A 21,259-nucleotide genomic window follows, 5' to 3' on the forward strand; every position below is an offset into this window, starting at 1 on the left:
ATTTGTCATATTTGTCATAAATGTTTTTTGTAGGCAGTGATGAAAAAATCTGGTCTATTGTAAGGATGTTGAAATCACATTTATCAGGACGATAGGATGTATTTCTTAGGTTTTGTTTTTGTGGTGGCACTTGAATAGATTGAATCATAGTATAACTAACCCACAGAGTCTGGGACACCATTAAGACATTGGCCATGCGACACTTGAAACCAATACACCTATATACCGACACAGGATCAGCCTCCCTTCTAGCTTTATGCTAAACTAAAACATGCTGGCATGTGATAGGCCTTTTTCAATCAGCATTCTTCTCTGTACTTGTGTTCTTGCAGACTTGTGAAACGTCATCAGTAACAGCACACATATATATGTATGTATGTATGTGTATATATATATGTATATGTATATATATGTATGTATATGTATGTGTATGTATGTATGTATATATATATGTATATATATGTATGTATATATGTATTGTGGCTGGTGTATATTAATGCTGGCAGTACAGTCCATATTAAATTCTGTTTGATTTAATATACATTACAGATTGGATATCAAGTGTATCTTTTACCACACTCCCTGTCAATTTTTCCCTGAAAAAGTCTGTTATTGGACCTTTGAGTTAAGATTATTTTGTCGGGTTGTGTTGAAGTGTAATCAACACTGCCGAGCTGAGCTGCTGATATTAGAAACAAAGCTGATGTTCCAATTACAAATAGTCCTACCGTCCTCAGGAGTTTGAACTTTTGAGTTGAACTCGCCAAGTTCAAGCTCCCAGGTATGGGAGTCTGAACCTGGTGTACTCTGTATCAAAAGAGGCCTTATATGTTAAAGAAGTTAAGTAAGTTAAAGAAGTATGGAATATATAGCTGGGCATGAAGCTTTTATCTCCTTTATTCACACAAGGGATTGCAGCTTTGACAAAAACCAACCCTCCTTGGCAATGAGAAGGAACTGTAAAGAGGCAGACTTTCCTTACGTGGTTCTGAATCTCTGTAGTGCCTATTTTATCCTCCCTGTTTAACTCCCTTTCCTTCAGTGGTTCTCTAGGTAGCTGAGAGCTGCCCAGCAGGGGGATTCTACTCACACTTGGCAGCTTAAAAATTTAATGAGCCTTTACTTCACATTTCATCCTCCTCACTTTATAGCAGTGGAGATTCTACTCACTGATATTCTGACAAGCCTAACTGGGAAACCTGGGAGATAAATAAATGCGGCAATGGATGCATAGCCGACAAGCCATAAGATTCAGGTATCCTGAGGAGAACCAGTGGGAGTTCAGACTCACTGTATAGACCTCATTGAAAAAAGCTTTGCAGAGTCTGGGACGTACATACAAGAGTATGAAAGAGAATGGTATAAGGCTCATATACAACCAGACAGGTCAATTCACAATAAACCATGTTTCTATTATTCAAGCAGAAACTCCAGTCTAGTTCTAGATGGAAAATAAGTTGACTGCAAAGTTAAGACTTAATATCCTCAGAAAAATCAGCGTTCCCCAAAAATAAGAGAAGCAGAGCAGCAACAGTGAGAGGGAGTTAAAATATTCAGTATGTACCGGCATATCTCCTCTGTATTCAGGTCCAGCACTGCCCTGTCCTGGACTCTCCCAGAGTTAAACCTCATAATAAAGTTAATGATGCAGATAGTAAAAAGCTGGACAGACACAACAGACAAACCCTAAACCTGCAACTGTGCCAAAGTTAACCTTGAAGTGGCTAAGTGCGCTCTTCTTATATGAGCTGATGCTGAAGAGACTGAGATACAGAAAGTATATCTCTTTTAGATTATGTTGTTCTTTCTCTAGTTTCTATCTTATTTATCCTGCTTATTGTAAAATCAAACATGGCTCTCATTGACCAGGAAAAGTGTCGTTCCAATGTGGCAGGATGGCGCATACAGTAAGAAGCAAAACAATTAGTCACTCATGCTGGCCAGAGTACAGATGTCAGCCATTTTGACAGTCTGATAATTAGTCTGTTAGCCAGCTAGTTTGCTAGTCAGTCAAGCATTCTCCTAACTAGACAATAAGCCATTTAGTCAGGCAGCTGAACTAACCAACTGGCCATTCACCTACAACCCTTCAATCATCTAATGCAACCACCGAGCAAGCCAGGATGAGAGGGCTAGAGGGAATATTGAGAAAAGTACGGAGAGAGGGGAAAGGAAAAGGGTTAAAATCTATATTCTACAGTCAAAAGGTCTATGAACATCTCTAGACATCTCTGTAGATGTCTTTATTGGCAGACATCCTCAGTTCTCAGTGAGGAAAAATGAAAAGAAAGAGAAAGAAAACCTATAATGCAATATGTAAAAGTCATCATTACATTTGTCATTTGTGAACACTTGTCTTCAGTTCAGTCCAGCTCCTGCCAGGTTTCACCCAGATCCACGCAAACCAAGAAATACGCCTTTAGCCCTTTAAAACCCCCAACCACCCACCTTCAATCCCAGCACTTCACAAGTCACCACTGTTATTGACAATCTTGCATCAATTTCAGGGGGCCTCTTATCGTGACTGACACACAACCTTTCTACACTGTCAGATCAGAGTAATATTTCGGCCTTTTATGTGGATCGATTGGGGGGAGAGGCGGAGCACACAAAAGGTCAACTGTAGCGCTAAATCATTTGAAGATTCTTAATGAAGGGTGTGTGGCAGACACACCTGCTGGTTTCATTATTGGGCTGCAGAAAAGAGTTAATGGTGTTGATAAAAGGATGGATAGCCACGGAGAGGAGAGAGATGCAAAAACAAAAATAGGACAGAATGAGGGAAATTGCCCCCAAAAAAAACATTTTTCTTTGGAGAACACTCTTACCAAGGTCAATAGGAACCACTGCCAATCGTAGCTCTTAATTCAAATCACTGAACATCAACTGTGGGAAGGAGCACCAAGGTTACACATATGTACTGTACCGGAGGGAGAAAGCTGGGGGAAAATATAAAGTATTTATGTCATGCGCAGCAAGGCTGCTCTACCCCGAGTGACTTTGTACATTTGTTAAACACTGATTGAAGGAATGGAGGGTTTCTGTCTCCACATCTGCCTACAGAACTGTTCACCCAATAGGTAGAATATTTTTATTCTTCACTTATCTCTGTCGGGTTTATGTTTATATTTTCCAGCCCCAAAATAAGGATGTACGATTCTCTGAAATAATACAAATGTGGAATGATTTTGCATCTAGAGTGCCAAATAAAAGCAAAGAAAAGTAATGTAAACATGTAATTAGAGGAGCTCACTAGGTATTGATGTTAACGGCAGTTGTTGTCGCTAATGAACATGTCATACTAAGAAATCAGAAATAATTACAAAGAACATCCTTCATGCAATTGCATTGGACTTTTTAAGTCTTTTGTGATCGTCTGTCTCTAAATATGTAGTAAATCATAGCGTCATATATGCAAATTATTCCCTGAAGTTGCTTAAAACCTTTTTGGGATAGAGAATATACACTGTAAGATCCTGTCCCTTCTATTGACTGACTGCATAACTGTTAGTGTTAAAGGTGCTTGCAGTAAAGCAGCGTCAACTGTCCATGCTGTCTTTCCTCTGATTCTCTGTTCTCTCTACCCCCTCAGGGTGCTTCCTCCAGCTTGGTGGTCAAGTTTGCCGACACAGACAAGGAGCGCACCATCAGACGTATGCAGCAGATGGTTGGGCAGTTTGGCATCTTCAACCCAGCCATCGCCCTTCCCTTCAGCACCTACAGCTCTTACGCACATGCGGTGAGTTGGAAAAGGCATTTGTAACACAGACAGCAGAATTTAAATACATTTTAAAAAGATTAAAATAGATTAAGCTCCTTTGGCATTTTTGTACATACCCAATAGGGTATGGGGAATTGGGAAATTTCTAAACTGGGAGCCGCCCAGTGGTAGGAAGAAACCCCTACCCCAGCGATGAATGAACTGAAAGCAACACATGGACTGCACTAATTACTCTGCCAAGGAAGTTATATTTTCACCCGTGTCTGTTTATTGTCAACAGGATTACGCAAAAAGAACTGAACTGATTTGCACCAAACTTGGTGGAGGTTCGGGGCATGGGCCAGAGAATGATGTGTTAAATTTTGGGGCACATCTGCATCATTTACCTTGGATTTGAATTTATTTTTCTTAGGTCTGGTGTATTTAGTTTAACATTGGCCTTGGCGGAGCTTTACTCAGTGCCAGAAATGTATGCCATCAGAATAAGATCACTTGAATGACATTTTATTTTGACCTGTAATCCCATCTGATCAGTGATCATTTTTGCCATAGGACCACTTATGTGTTAGAATTCACATACTCTGGATTTTTATACCTGGGCTTTCTTGTAATTTGGTCCAAATAAACATCAGAATGTTTAACACGGGATATCTGCCACTGAAATCTGCAGGTTATATCTTTTCTAGTATATACTAAAAAAGTGTACTGGAATTTCTGTGTTTTGACCCCTAATTGGTAGATATTGTTGTAAGTGAAAATTACCTTGCCAAACTATTATCACTGCCATCAGCACCACTCTCTACTCCTCTCCTCTTAAGTAGTGCTGCCACGCCATTACATTCACTACCCTCAGCACGTAGGCACACACACATTTAGTTAGCGTGTACCCTCCAACCCCTTCATCAGCTTCCCTCTGCCCTCCTACCCTCGCCTACTGTACCCCCCCCTCAGGGCATGGCACCATACACACACGGCAGATCGCCGGCTCTTTGATGAGCTCAGACAGCCTATGCAACCCCTCTCACTGTGCGCCCCCCTCTACTCTCCATCACGCTTATTCTCTATCCTTCCCCTCTCGCCCCCCCTGTCCCTCCCTCTGGGCCAATGAGATGCTTCAGGGGCCACAGTTGACTCAGAATATTCCATGAGCAACTTATATGCACACAAACTTTCTTCTTCCCTGCTGAGGCAGAGCACACACACATACGCACAATCTACTTGAAGCAGGCTAAATGAATTTAAGAAAAGCTTTCCATCCAGCGTTGAGATAAAATCCTGGGCCACTGTCACAACACACTGCATAAATACACATGAACATTAGCAGAGTATTTATTTAAAGATGATCATGAATAAATTTTTTCCTTTATTTATTTGGATGTAAAAGCTATATTCTTTGCTGCTTCTAAATGCCAGGATTAATTGTTGACATTAGCCAGGTCTCGGGGTCTTGGGGGCTTATCCGTTTCCCTCATTTTCATATCACAGCCATGGGACCCAGTGTGAAATGTGCAAATTGACCATCCCAGAGTAATTGCGAGGCCATCTCTTGTGCTCTCTCCAGTAAAACTCCCACCTTCATTACCATTCATGAAATGCAGCCCTTTCCCCGGAAATGTGGAGAAATGCAAATGTTTAAGGGGTGGTGGAGGCAGTGGCAGTCTACGGGGAGACCATTGTGCCCAGCTCAGGTTGGCCATGACTCTTATTTACTGTGGCAGAGACCTGTGTCGACTCATACAGACACTCACACACACCGCGCCGCAAATGTTCTTTCTTCTCCCTTTTTCACCTCCCTCTCTCTCTCATACACATATAATATGACAAAGAGCAGGATGATGCTAGGAAATTGAGTTCTGAGTGAAAGTAACAAGGGCACGGGGGATACTTCAGCATTAGAGAGAATCAATTACCATTAAATCCAGAGGAGAAATTGCACGTATGTGGTTTCTCGACACAAAGATTATACAGCATGAATGATGGTATTGAAGGTGAAATTCTCCTTGTATTAGTATTATGAATCACAGAGACTGTGGACGCCATGTACCTGCATATAAAGAATTCAGCAAAATAAGCAAGCAACTCTGAGGCAAGGCAACCTTGGAGATAAACTCACTCCAACTTTTGATAAAGTAATGAGTGCACAAGAGGCGGTAATAGATTACCAGCAGGGGGTTTTGTTTTCATACAGCGCAAAAGACTTATTTAATGAATCTAACTATTGGTTTAGACTGCCAGGTACGTAATAGAGTGGAATACAGGGAAATATTAGTTATCTTTAGTGTGGGTGTCCAGCTTGTACAGCGGTTATGATTACATTACAGTCATTGGCACACGTGCAGCCTTGATTCCCCTGCAGCCACCGGGAATGTGCTGAAGTGATACGATGAATGTTTCTTTACGGCGAGATAAACTACACATATTCCCCCAAGACGAAAAACCTGCAGTGACAGAAAAAGGACTTTATCTCCAAAGACACACTACATGTACGCCTACTCTTCATATATGCTGGCCAAGAGAAGAGGAGGTAGCACAGTATAGAGCACAGACGTGGGGAGAGATGGTATATATAGCTATAACCAGAGTGTACAGTAAATGGTAAATTCAAAGAGCTAACTCTCCACTACAGCAGTGGATAGGATTATAGAGTTGAGCTGACAGCCAGTAAATTGGATTTTAGGAGAAGGAGGGGGCTCTGGACACAAATTGGAGTGGTACAACACTGACAACATATGCTAAAAATGAGAAATGTGCCATTTTGACGGTAGACACAGACACCAGTGTGCTTTGACAGGAGACATCCTATTTGCAAAAAGGTGATTTCATAAAACACAAGCCGAAGCAGAGCGAGAGAGTGAGATGCCATGTTTCATTCCAGTGTTAGTGGTGAGTGATAATAGTTCTCCCATGAATCGCTGAAAGCAAATAATAAAACCAGATTTTTTAATTTTTTTTTACCTTTTGGTTTTCCCCTTCAAGACACAAACATCATATTTCTACATGGTTAGATTTGATTCAAGTCACTTTTCTTCCCTCGTCTTCTAAAGCCGCGTCTCTTTGTGAAGACAGCCATTTTAGATGGAATACCTATATGCTGTGTCAGAGGACAAGAGAGAAGTTTCTCCTGCACGGTGCCCCTTCGTGCCTCCCTAAAACAATCTGTAGACTGAGTGTGAGATAGATAAATGAGAGGAGAGAAAATGGTTTAACTTGGTACTAATAGTGACGGTGTGTGGGTGGATGAGAGGGAGGATGATGACTGTAAACTCACATTAGGAAACATCTCCCCCTGTTGGAGGGACTCACATCGGAAACAGAGCCTTTTGCAACACAGCCAACTTGAGGAATGATGGTAACAGATTACTGCATCATTTTGCTGTACAGTAGACTGCCCGCACACACACACACACACACACACACACACACACACACACACACACACACACACACACGCACACTCACACTCTAACACACCAAAGCATATGTGTGACCTGGTTTAGCTGTATTATACTTATGAGGACTAGCTCTGTGTATACACACACATGCACATGCATAAAAGTGCATCAGAGATGAAAAAACCTATTAACATCTTTGTGTGAAAGTACACCCTGTTGCAGTAGGGGGTAACAAACGAGGCCCTTGAGCTTTAGTCTTCTATCTTCATTCTTTTACTTCACCTCAATGACCCACTATCGCCCTCCCTCTCTCATTTTTTCAACCTTCTTCACCCTCTCTCTCTCTCTCCCTCGTTTCCGCTCCTTGTCCCCCCTCCCTCCCTCGGTCCCCGGCTGGTTGGGCTATAAGGGGTCACATGTTACAGTGCTGAGAGTCAGCGAGTCACAGAGCAGCGCTACAGAGATAATTGCCATGTGATAAAGAGGTGACTGCCTGCTGGCACCAAGGGAGAGTAATGCCATCAGGTTGCAATAAAAAAGCAGATGTCTGACACTAAATGAATGCTACCGGAGCCCAGGCAACTTTCTTTGCTCCCTTTCATCTCATGCGCTTTTCTTCTCTCCCCCTTGTTTTTGTCTGCCTTTTCTTCCCTCTTCCTTTCTTTTCAAGAGGAAGCAGAAAAGGTTGTGTCGGTGATGATGAAGACTCAGTTGTGCTCATTCTCCGCCAGAGACATTTGCTATCTGCGGGTTAGTGCATAAATAAAGAGAAGAGAATGGCATTTGAATGTAATGCCTTTGAAATTTTGTAAGTAAAAAAAGCATATACATACAAAAAGTAAAATGGAATGACTTTGAATATCTCTGGCAACATAACCACTCTGCTTTTTGTTCTTTTTCCTTTTCTTTTTTTTTTTTATCAGAGCCAATTTGTATTAACCACTGCATTCCAACATAATTACATGCATGAGTTTCCAATTTGCTGCATTTTAATTTGGAAGGAAGCATCAACGAATGCCAGAGTTGTTATCCATGACAATCTGACGGATGGTATTAAGGATTGCATTATCTAAGCCATGCATTGGGAGAGAGGCTAGTATTGTGAAGTCACTAGTATTCACTCCCACTCCATTATTACTCCATCCAGGCCTCAAGCCCTTATAAGGCCACAGGGCCCACACTGAATAGACTGCAGGCTTATTAGAATCGACCCTAAGTCCCCAGTCCTCATTGACAGCAGTTAGCGGAGCCAGAGAAAAGACAAAAAAAAAAAACAGCTAGTGGTGTGACAGTGTATTTATTCTGTAATACCAGCCCAGTCAGACCCTTAGTCACGGCATTGGTACTCACTGCATTGCCAAAGCAAGGGAGCCCCAGATCCTCTAGACCTCTTTGTTTTGTTTTGTTTTTTTGTCATTGCTTTTTTTTTAGTTCGTTGTTCCCTTGCTGTCTTTTGCAGCTATGCCCCCTTAAAGGCTCAATTCATCTTATTTGTAAAGGAATGGATGATCCCCATTTGTCACGTTGATAAAATTATGCAAATGACAAAAGGTGTTAATGCATAGCAGTGGCAAGGCATGTGGCTAATGGATGAGATGCCAGCGTTGGGCACTCTACAGCGGGACAGTCCCTTTCAGGTTACCTGACAGGGGCACTGAAGGAAAATAATTGGCTTTTCTATTGCAGGGTCCCCATGCAAATACAAGCAGAGTGGCACTCTATACCTCCAGTGTCTCAAAATATCATCATTAGCATTAGTGCCAGTGGCAGAGGAGTTTGATTCAGTCTCAGGCCATGGCCATCAGCAGCTCCCCTGACGCTTAGCTGCTTTGCAGTATTAAACGCATGCAGAGTCAGGGGCAAGAGCTTGGTCCATCTGTGTTTGTATTCCAATATCACACAGGTCTGCATGCCTGATGGGCAGCAACACAGCCTGCAAAAGATTGATTCCCCAGATAAACCCAGTGGTTCACGAGCTGCAAAAGCAATTGTACAATGATGGATTTTCTTCTGAATTAGGCATTCAGCATGTGGTTTGCACAGGGAGAATTTAAGCTGAGTGTGGAAACTCAAATAGTCTCTATCGCTCTTCATGCGTGTTGTGTGTATGTGCGCAGTGCAGGGGAACGGTGCATGTGAGCATGTCCTATGCAAATGAATAAACACTGTGAGCTGCATTTAATGGAAAATAGTTTTAGCTCTCACTTCTCACTTAATGCTGAGTAGAAGTGAAGAGTGAATGAAAGCCTATTGATTTTATCTCTTTGTGGGACTTTCCATTGGTTGAAAATCAACTGCCAGTAAAATTTTTCTGACTCATAACATACTGTATTACTAACATGGTTTGGATTTTGAGTTGCTAGCTATGCCTGCTTTAAACGTACTGTTTCAGTGATTCAGGGTCTGGATTCAGTGACATCTCCAAACAGCCAGAGTGGAGTTCTACAGCACTTACCGGAGATCACAATGTTGTTTGGTAAAATGATGTCTCTAAAACAGCTTTTCGCACAAGGCAGAGACTGTGGTCATGTAATGAAGTTCCAACCCCAAATGTATTCTGTTTGCAAAATACCTTCTATTTTGGCAAAAGTAGCCCAGAGACAGGCCTTGTGGTTTTCCAACTGAATTATAAAACAAAGCAAATTTTAAACTCTGGATGAATGTCGGGCTACAAGCAGCAATCATTACAAATACATCAGAAACATTAGAGATGAGTCCAGGGAAAAACAGAAGAGAGTGGGAGACGTCTGTGGCATTTCTATACAGCCAAACAGAATATTGTGAAGTTTGACAATTGTAAGTAAAAAGCATTGTAACTCTTCTGCAAACTTTGCCTCTTCACTAAGTACAGACATAATGTGCACATGTCAATGCCTTGATTTGTATGAGCTCAACAGACAGCTATTAAATTGTTTCTGCAGCTGGTGACAGGCTTCCTGCTGGGAGGATAGACAGATTCACTAAACATAGGTTGACAGGCTTCTTTTTTCTTCCCTTTCTTTTATTCCGCTCTACTTTCTCTGTACTTCCCATGCACTATCCATCCATCAACCTCAACATACATCCCTCCCTCTGTTCTACCCTTGCTGTGTTTCTCTCTCCTCTCTCGATCCCCTTCTCCTGTCTTTGTCTGACTCCTTCCCAACTTACTATATTTTTCATTACCATCTGTCCTCCCCTCACCTCTGTCACACACCATTCTCCCTCCTGCTCTCTCACACACCCCATCCAACCCACCTTTCCTCCACCCATCTCTCCGTGTCCCTCTTCTTTAGCTCATGCAGCAGCAGGCAGCCATTATGGCAGCAAGCCACGGAGGTTACCTCACGCCTAGCGTGGCTTTCCCCACCACACAGATCCACCAGATGGGGGCGCTCAACATCAACAGCCTCCCACCCACCCCCATGACCCCGGTGTCGGGTGAGTTTCATCAAACCCTGGGTGAGCACTCAGTTTCATTCCCTTTCCTCCTCTGAGTGTGTGTGTGTTGGTATTTTTGTTTTTGAAGTGGAGGTGGGTTAGTGATGCACGGAGCAAAGTGTGTAGGTTTTATGTGCATGTGTGTGTATATGTATGTGCCAGTAATCATCCTGTAAGAGGTCAACTTGTGTTTTTGATAATGTCTGTATCAATATTTGAATAGTGTGTGAGTCTTTGTGTGTGTGAGTCTTTGTGTGTGTGTGTGTGTGTGTGTGTCTGTGTGTGTCTGTGTGTGTGTGTGTGTCTGTGCGTGCGTGCGTGCAGCGTGATAATAAAACCAAAAACAAAAGAAAGAGTGCCTACTTAGTGGTAATCCAAAATTATTCCTCTGGAGAGAAAGAGAGAGTAAGATGAAAAAAATACATTCAATGGGATTTGCATGTTTATGCTGTTTGTGAGTGCAGAGAATATTTGGGGATAGTAGCAGTCGAATAAGGAATATCAATAAGTAAGTTTACAGATAAGGTACTGATTTCCCCGTAGTATTTTGACCTTGTGCTTTGAAGCACTTGTGCATGATCTGCATGCAGTTGGTTTTGTTTTCCATAACAAACACCTCCTATGCAGATACATTACAGAGGAAAGAGAAGGACTTTGAAATACCTACCCACTGCATAACATTTGCTTACTCAGCAGTGCCTCATTTTCCTTGAGACAGAGGAAACTTCAAGATTCTCCACTCAACAAAAGCATGAGCTGAAATAAATAATACAGTTTCCAGGTCTTTGTTGTGCTCTGCTCACCTACTTTGTCTACACTGCAGTATTGAGTTTTTAAGGTGATGACTTTGGTAACTTTAAACCAATCAGTGTGAGGGAGAGAACTGCCATCAGTGCAACAAGACCTGTTTTAGATTTTCTTTATAGCCATCATAGAACATGAGCATCTTACTACAAACTTGCTGCACTATGTCAAATTCTCTCTCTGCACTGTGGTTTCTGGGGGGAAGAAAATGATTCGCTTAAGTTGGTATTCCGTTCTCTTCTCCATCCAGACACAAAAAGGACAGTTTTAATGGACAATGCCTGTTTGATCCTGCATAACTGAATTCACAACAGTCTGTTGAATTAAAATATACAGAACAGGTAGCGGAGCAGGTTCTGAAATAAATGCTATAAGGACCCTTATTACCCTTTCAATCAAGCACATCTACACCTAAAGCCAAAGGAATTCGTGCACATCAATTGAGATGACTGAAGATGCCAGTGGACACACATGCTGTATGCGTATAGTATACAATTTTCAATGTCAGGCAATATATCTAGAGAGGAGAACCATTTGTCAAATATTCACAGTGATGTTTTCAGTGCAAAGTGTGCACTTTTGGGCGGGCATAATCAATCAGACAGTGATTAAGGGTGGAGCTCAGTCTTGCTGAGAAGCTCTTATTTTGATGGGTAAAGCACTGACAGAGAGGCAATTCAGATCTTTGTTTTCAGCATGCATACCTGTATTTTGTAACACAATAGTGCTGATGTAAGATAGTGCAACTGTATTGCAAGGAACTCAATCTGTATGTATGTGTGTGTGTGTGTGAGTGTGAGGGAGCTTTGTCCTCCAGTCTGATTGCATTGTTTGTGCCGTTTGTCTCTTTTCGACTTCTCAAAAGCCAAAATCAGTGCCTTACTTGAAAGGAAATATTGCTGAAATTTATTAGATATTTTGGAAAAGGAGGGTAAAAAAAGGGAAATTTATGGCAATTTAATATCAGTTGGTATTGATAACAACTTGGCTTAGGCAAGGATAAATATGTTTACGTTTATGTCATTCAGACACAGAGGGAGGACAAGAGAAGAGACTGTCTGTGAATCTGATGTGTGTGAAGTGGTGCCATTTATCTGCTTTCAGACATGCCTCTGTGTAAACTACAGTCGACTGATTACCTTTTATTACTGAATGTAATATATTATTAATCCTTAAGAGAAGGCATGGCTTTTATGAATTTTCAAGGACTGTCATAAATATGAAATGTTTTATTTCCCATTTCTTCATTCATTAATCTGTGTGTAGCTGCCAGCAGCTGCAGGAGCGGTAGTCTAGCTTGCTGCTTTGGTATACACAGCTATTTTCTCTCTCCTCTTTTGCACTAGTGGCTATGACTTATTTAGGGTTCATTGACATAAATAACATTACCAGCAAGGCTGTCTGTATAAGTAGGCAAGAGACTCTGACACTACTGAGAGACTGTAGGATGTCTGCCATGAGTCACTGGAATAATTCATTTTAATATCAGAATCTGTTTTTTCAGGGTGTGGGAGCAGAGTGCTTCTCTGCTTTTGCAGAGGTTTTAATTTATGCATTAAGTTGTCTCATCAACCAAATTAGTGCTCAAAACAAATCTATACATTCTGACATTTGGCAGCTGTGTCAAATGAACAAAGGAATAAAGGGTAGAAAGGTTAATGTCCCCTTTCCCAAAATGAGAGCAATTGGCCAATTAGCTACAATAGCTACACTACCGCCTTTCTGAATTACACAAACTGCTCGGCATTAACAGAAAGCTCCAATAGTAGTTTAATAGATGAAAAACCTTTCTGATCTTGAGGTAAATGTGTGGCATTAATCTTGTATTTAAATGATCAGTGTAACCTCTGCAACATAAAAATTCTTGTTTGTGACAGCAAGCCGATGTACAAAGAGGCTCAGAGGTTAAGGGTGTTACTCTGAAAACAATGAGACATCCATTTGATCAACAGATGCAAAGCATTTAAGCTTGATGGTGCATAAGCAGTTTGCCAGATGGTTTAGCTGATTAGAGCATGTATCCTTACAATGATGCATGATGATGCTTTTTGAAAATAATGTTCACCAGGTGCCGCTCCCTAAGCGCTGCAGAAGAAATAAAAGTTAAACAAAACAAGGGAGAGAAAGGAAGAGACAGAGTAACAGAAAGAGAGGGGGGTAGAGGGTGAGAAAGGAGAGGGAGGGAGAAACGGAGAGAGATGCGGATCTTGCTGGGTCTATGTGGTGAGGAGCATGTAGTGTCAAGGATGCTTTGTTAGGGTGTGAGAAGTGTGTAATAAAAGTCACTCTAATGTTCTGTTGCATGGTGCTTCTCTACACCAAAGACGTACATGCACAAGCACGCATTACACAAAATATACTGCAGATGCTCCACATCCAGAGACAGCCCACTCATAGGCTGGCTGGATGTATCTTAACATCCTCGCTGGAGGCAAGCATGGTAACATCATTGATGCGGAACACTTCCATGGTGACAAACAGCATGAAACTAATGAGGTGTTTGACATAGTGATCTTTCTCAGTATGTGCACCTATTCTCCATGACGCATCATACATGTCATACAGACATTTTATATTTAATGTCCAATTCTAAAACAAACAGATGCTGAATGAGGTTAAATGTGAACTAACCCACAACATCATATTGAAAGACCAGCACTACATGGCGGTGACTTAGCTGATGAGAACGGATGAGAATCCCAAAGATTCACTGCGAGAGTGACGCATCACATCCAAGCTATTTGAATCAAAGCACAGTTGGGTAGTCTGTTGAGAGCCAGATGAAACAGCTGGGGAAATGAACACCTATGTGTCTTAACTGATGGTGTGACCCGCAGCTTAAAGCCCATCTCAATCTGTAAAAATGAATGCACCATAGTTGCTTTCTTTAAGACTTTACTCTTCCCAAAATCAATCACAAAAAATTATATTCAAGGTTAAAGATATCAATCTTAGAAATATTTCCGGTTGCACAAAGGGCCATTGCCCCGCAGATATAAATTTCCCCCCCTTTCAGGTTAAATCAGGTCTATTGCATCAGAATCATAACAAATCCTGGGAGTGGAAGTGAGCAGCTCTGTTACAGCAAAAGGTACCACTGTTCCCGGTGTGTGCCAGTACTTTGAGAGAGCACAGCCACAGCCCTCGCCTGGACCAAATCTGGGCTGTGTGAGTAAAGCTGAGCTCCGTACGAGCAGCAGAGCTTCACAAGCTTCCCATCTGGTCTGCTCAGGGATCTGAAAGTCGGGCACATTGGTATGGTCAGTGCATTGTATGTACATTAGCCTGAGGAGCAGAGCAGACAGCACTAGAGGCTAAGTAGTGTGGAAAGTTTCTGTATTTAGTGCTGAAGGTCGATGGTGGAAGTTTCACATTGTCATCTTTTAACATCAGCTGAAAATATATCGCGCATACTTTATAATTAGTGTTAATATCACATGGAATTACAATGTATATTATGTTTAATAACATGTACATTTTTATTGTGTGGTCTGGAGAGGTGTGTATATGCTGCCTTTAAAGGCTTGGAGACCATCGTCCTCTCCCACACATTGCTAGGAGGGGCTTTTTCCACACTGTAACAGGAGTTTAGAGGAAGCTTTTGTCCAAGGAGGTTTTGTTGAGACTGGAAGGAGACGGCGCGACAGGCAAGTGGTGCAATGCCTTACATATGGTGGAGGGAACATAGCTCGGAGGTCCACTGGTGGGTTTGCATATCCTACAGGACCTTAACAGCAGGGAAAACAAGCAGTGTCCTGGTCCGCTCCAACAGTTTTTAGGGTTTTCTTCTGGACATTGTCAGGCAGGCCAAGGTGAATGTTTCCCAGATGCATAAAGCTGGTATTTGCTATGATGGAAAGTAGGACATGTAGGACACCAGCACTCATAGTAAGAAGCCAATTGAATAAATAGGTTTTCAGGGATTGTAAGTGGAAGGACCATCCTATATGTGACACAGAACACCTTTTGCATTAATCGCATTTAAATATGTATTTTGATGTGCGTTTGCATGTTTAATAGAAAAAAAATTGTGTAGAAAAGTCAGAGGCACAAATTGAAACATGTTAATTTGGAATTGCATTCATTTCATTTTTTTTATCCATTTTTTGGGGGGTATACCGAGTGACTTCAGAAAAAGCTGCCCTTCCCATATTCAGATTTATTATTCACACTTTCAGAACCAAACAGACATTTTCTCTGAGTCTAAAATCAGTTAGATGAAAGCATCTGTTTTGAGTGCTTATTACTTGCTCCAGTGAAAGACAGTCCTTGTGCTGGTAATGACTGCACTCTCCAATATGGGTATACCATTCCACGTTGATTTGAATGTATAATTAGCATAATAAATACTTCTGTGGCATGTGAAGACTTCTTCGGTGAGGCAATCATCGTAAGGAGCAAATCAACAGTTTTCCCCCTCCAAGAAGTGGCCTGCATGAATGTAATTTTGCTTCCATGACATAAATATATATGCGACATACACATACGCATACTATTTAGCATTGCATACTTCTTTCTTGCAGTAATAAGAGTGGAAAAGTGATAGTTAAGTGCTCACTGTATAGAATATGTAATCTGCTGTCCCATAGCCTCGTATTCAGCCTCGCCAGAGTAAGGAACAACATGTCATTATTACAGGCCAATACACGCGGCACACACTGACAGCCACATGTATATTTGCACTCTTGTGTGTGCATTGTAAACAGGCTATGAATACAATTTTCCACAGTGCAAGAGCTATATGTCCACTGAGGTATAAAATGAAAATGTCTTGTTATTTTCTAGTTCAGGATAGTAGGAAATACTTCCCCATTTCAACTGAGGAGAACATTTTCAGAGTCGGCTCGTGTTGGATATTGGGCCATTGTGGCAGTGAGGATAAAGATGATGACTAGGCTATATAAATTGCTTTCTCGTGTAATCATTGTTTTATTGGGCATGGTGTGGCTTATTGTCTTCTCCCTGTATCATGAGCCCATCCAGTAACCCAGCACATGTATAACCCAGCTACTGTAGTGTTTTTCAGCATTCAGTTTAGTTTAGTTATTGGGTGTGAAATGTTTCCGAGCTTTGCCTCACTACCGTATCAATACTGTCTTATTACACTTATGATTCTTATGCTTATCCCCTGCTGTGACATTTCCAACATGATAACCTGACTGGACTCGGTGGTCCTAGTCTGTTAGTTGTGTCATGTGTTCTCCTTTACCACAGATGTCACGTCCAACTGCTGACCCTGGAACTTATGTTATTGCATATAAGGGATCCACACTACCACCTACTACTACCACCGCTACTCCTACTACCAATATAATTGCTTCACATACATAGACGCATTCTCCCACAGCACCGCTAAGCCTTGGAAAATGAATTTGCCTGATGATGGAGAGGGTGCATTATCTGGCGGTACAGTAGAGTGCGTGTGGCCCAAGCAGACTAGCTGTCTCTAGTCCTCAGAATAGGAGCGTTGGTCTCCTGGGTCCTGGTAGGAGAATGGGCTGAAGCTGCAGTCTAATTCATCACAGCTCCGCAGGAAACAAGCAATCGTGGGGAGCCTTCCAAAAAAAAAAAAAAAAAGAAAGAAAAGAAAAGCAATGCAAAAGACACAACAGCTCTCACTGGACCCGGGCAATTCCACCGGTCACCACAGCAGTCAGCGTGACTGTCAGCCTCCTCATGACTTAAATGCTGAGGCAGGGAGAGGAAGAAGGAGAAGAGAAGGGAGAGGAGAGGGGAAAAAAGCGATCCCATATGGATATGTAGATGATATTACTCAGTGGTGGGAGGTTTCAGCATGTGATGTACAGCATATTTACCGTTGCATTAGCATTAATTTCAGCGAATGTTATGTTTATACTGGATGTGATTGTTTACCCTATCTGGACCACCTCACACAGGGGGGTTCTTTACTGAGGCGCCAGATTGTGGGGATATGGCATGCTGGAGGGTTTCCGTGACAACCTGGGCTTTCTGTCCAATCAGGGTGAGGGTTTCCAGATTGAGAGGTGGCCCTCAGAGGAGCTGTACTTCACCAAGCTTGGATGCTTTGCCACGGAGCAGCCGTTTTAGAGAGACCATCACACAGTGAGATTCTGCTCGAAATGGGTACTTTGACGTTCCTGGCATAATTGGAAACACTTTCCAAAGGAGGGTCCTTTTAAAAATGCATTGAATGAGAGAGGACAGGGAGCATCCAATTTTGATTCCACTCATGAACCTTCCCGCAGCTGCCTTTCAGGGGTGTACCATATATGTTATGACCCACCAATTTGTCAAACTGCCAGCAGTTGTTATTTTGTCTTTTTTATGATGTATAAAAGTAAGAGACATCTTTGTGTTTTTGCTACCTGCTCATTCAAGCAAATCTCCCTCTGTAATCGCCCTCTATCTAGTCCAGATCTTTTTTCTTTCTTTCTTTCTTTTTTCTTTTTTCCCTTCTCAGAAGTTGCATAGTGGTTTCATCATCTTGAGCAGTAGGAGCCAGCAGGGTATCGCACAAATACTACAGGCAGGCTCATTTTTCACACGTTGACTTCCCAGCTATCCTGCAGGATGTGTCACGACAAACGGCAGATATGTGACAGATTGGCGTCACCGCCATGTCCTTGCATTAGAGAGGAGATGCAGTGTAGCTTCTGGTCGGGAGCTTTGTGCGTGTGTGTGTTTATCTGCCTGTGCGAGGTGTGCGTGCAAGTCTTTACTCTCTGTAAACAATAGGAAAGCGTTTCTATGTGTACACTTGTTTATATCAGAACACATTGTGACTGTTTTTGTGGTATCATGTAGAGCCATGCAGATGGAGCCCTCCTGATTCAGTAACAGTGAACCTTTTTTCCAGCAGGCCTCAGTTCTCCACCAGCCAACATCACCACCTCCGCCGTGCCCAGCATCGTCACGCCCATCGTCAACGGATTCACCGGCATCCCTCACCAGCCCAACGGACACCCAGCCGTGGAGACTGTGTACACCAATGGCCTGCCTCCCTACTCCACCCAGAGCCCCACTGCTGCTGACACCCTCCAGCAAGCCTTCACCGGAGTACAGCAATACACAGGTGAGAGCCAGGAATGCTCTGTTTACTATACTATATTTCTGAGGTTTTTACAATCTGCCGTAAATGCTAAATGAGTAGCAGCTAGGAGACAATTACTGCAGGGTATCTACCGTGTGAGTGCGAGGCCGTTCAGATAATGTAGGACACTGCCTTAGAATATAACATCAGAGAGCCTTTGATTACACGTTATGCTTGTGTGATCGACCTTAAACATCCCTGACACCATTCTCTGTGGGATCCTCGTTTCTACACTCTTCCCTCTCCTTTACTCTCTCTCCCTCCTTTCTCTCCCTCTCTCTACCTCTCTGCAGCGATCTACCCAGCCACCACACTGACTCCCATTGGCCAGACACTGCCCCAACCACCCCAGGTCATCCAGCAGCAGCAGCAGAGAGAAGGTGAGGGTGAGAGAACATTATTACTTTTACACTTCACACATCTCATCCTGTGTAATGGATATATAAAGAAGATGAGTATGAGAGACCAATATTGCTTTTACACTATACACACCTCATTCTGTCTAATACATATATAAAGAATGGGAGGGTGAGAGAAGAATATTACTTTAATACTGTACACATCTCATTCTCTCTAATAGATAAATAAAGTGGAACAGAGAGAACAGAATTACTGAATGCAGTTCACATCTCAGTCTTAGGCAATAGATATATAAAGCATAAGGATGATAGAATAATGTTAATACAACTGCTGTTGAATGTGAAAATAGGTTATACATTATCTACAAAGGCCCAAGCTTCTTTTCACAAGCACTAATTAAAGCGTATATAATCAAATTCTTAGATGTGAGAATAGTAGGAGTGCAACCCAGATAGATACAATTAATGAAAATGTAGATAGGTTGCAAGAAAATCGTGGTAGCATCTTTGAAGATATTCAAAGTAAGCAATGTGATGATGTCCAGTCACACCTACTGCAGGTTTACAAAAAAAAAATTCAGGTTGTGCTGAAATTGAGTAAAATTGCAGTGAATTAGTAACAGCAGTTTTTTTTGGAATTAGCTATGTCTTAAATTTTCAAATTTGGAAATAACGGTGTCAGATAGGAGTTGTGGAAGTATGATTGAAGGCCGTATATGAGGCAGTCAAGCCACTGTTGGGTCGAGGGAGAGTAGGGAGAATAGGATATATACATATATGATGCGTTATTATTTTTAAAAAGGGTTGATTTTTTTCATACATCACACTTTTCATTTTATTCTTGTGCGTTTAAGAATGGTAATGTTTTATCACTGACAATGTCACAGACATTCTGGAAATCTATTTCCACTTATCATAATTTTGTCGACATGAGAGACTGCGTAAATGAAAATAACAAATTCACAACTGTTTCTCTCTTGAAACCCCCCAACACCCTCTCCCTGTCTCTCTCTCTGTATCCAGGTCCAGAGGGTTGTAACCTGTTCATCTACCACCTGCCACAGGAGTTTGGAGACAACGAACTCATGCAGATGTTTTTGCCCTTCGGCACTGTCATCTCTTCTAAGGTCTTCATGGACCGGGCAACCAACCAGAGCAAGTGCTTCGGTGTGTTTTTGTTCTCTGCCTCTCACATTGACTTTTACCTTTTCTCCACATTTTTACTGACAAAGTCCTAGACTTATTTTTTTTTTTTTTCAGGGTTTTTTCAGGGTATGATTTTTTTTTTGCCTTTCACATAAAGATGAAACAATGGCAGGTCTGGGTGCACAAGTCTGTACACTTATCATATGTAAAGAAGTAGAGAGCAATACAGGGGAAAAACATCTTACTCCCTTTTTAAGTAAACACTTTCTAAGTAAATGCATAGTGAATGCTTTCAGTACTTGGGCACATAGCAATGTACACTTTCACACAAACAAAACAGTTTTCGCAGCCTGATATCTTGTATTTTTTTCAAAGTGTTCAGACATTTCTGGGTGTTGTGTAAAAGCTCACAGCTTAGACGTGAAGATTCATAGTGAAAGTTTTCACAAAAATTCAAGCTTTTATTTAATATTTTCGTACTGCTCACTAAAAAATATATACATTTCTAAAAAAAAAACAATTTATGTATGTGTGTGTGTACGTGTGTGTGTGTATATATGTATATATTCTTAAATGTTGTAGATTCTGATGACAGTTGACAGCACACAGACACAGAGGGTTGAATGATCTTAGCCCTGACTGACTGACCTGAATTTGCATCTTGATGACTGTTGTGTTTTGGCATGAGCACCGAGGAAAAAATGTGCTGAGTATATTGTAGCCAAACTAGCCATGATGCAGTCGATCAGAGTCCATGTCCTTGTTTCTGTTTGGCAGCTGTGTGACCTGGAAACCTTTAAGGTGCTGTATCAGCATCCACATTACCTCTCTGTAACCCCAATATCTGTCAATACCCTCACTGCTGAGGCTGATTCAAGCACCACCATGCCTCCTGTCCCATTTAGCTCCGTCAGCCTACACCAACAAGCCCCAGGGCTTATAAAAACTTTGAGGAGGCAGGCAGAGATGTCGGGGGAAAGAAAGGCAAAGGACAATTATGGATTAGCATTTGTTTTCACTTCAGGGAACCGAAGAACCCTGGGCAAAATTGATCGCCGGTCCTGTCTCCCTGGGGGGCCTTAATAACATATAAATTCATGAAAGAAGAGCTATTTGCGGTATTGACTTATACACTATGCATTTACAACATAATGTTAGGCCTGGGGAAGGATGGAGCACACTGGTGTAATTAATCTAGAAAAGAGAAAGAGGGGATAAACTTAGATTGATGGTGTGCAAAAGAAAGAGAGAAAGCGCACTTGTAACGTGTGACAGGACTGAGTTGAGGGCTTAGAGCTCTAAGCCCGCATCACCTCTCCGTCACATCTCTGCTCCCAGCTCAGAT

General features: G+C 41.9%; 1 protein-coding gene across 2 annotated transcripts in view; it reads left to right on the forward strand.

The window, feature by feature from the left end:
• The window catches only part of celf5a (cugbp, Elav-like family member 5a), a 171,386-nt gene that overhangs the window by 147,583 nt on the left and 2,544 nt on the right, over window positions 1-21,259 (forward strand). Inside the window, exons 6-10 of one of the 2 annotated variants that reach the window (XM_040129169.1) lie at window positions 3,593-3,739; window positions 10,398-10,554; window positions 18,179-18,391; window positions 18,703-18,789; window positions 19,792-19,935. In XM_040129169.1, coding sequence (XP_039985103.1) covers window positions 3,593-3,739; window positions 10,398-10,554; window positions 18,179-18,391; window positions 18,703-18,789; window positions 19,792-19,935 — 748 coding nt within the window. Of the gene's footprint in view, window positions 1-3,592; window positions 3,740-10,397; window positions 10,555-18,178; window positions 18,392-18,702; window positions 18,796-19,791; window positions 19,936-21,259 lie in introns of both variants that reach the window. The other variant, XM_040129168.1, reaches the window with a different exon arrangement.

The sequence above is a fragment of the Xiphias gladius genome, chromosome 6 (assembly GCF_016859285.1).
Source record: "Xiphias gladius isolate SHS-SW01 ecotype Sanya breed wild chromosome 6, ASM1685928v1, whole genome shotgun sequence".
NCBI lineage: Eukaryota > Metazoa > Chordata > Actinopteri > Istiophoriformes > Xiphiidae > Xiphias > Xiphias gladius.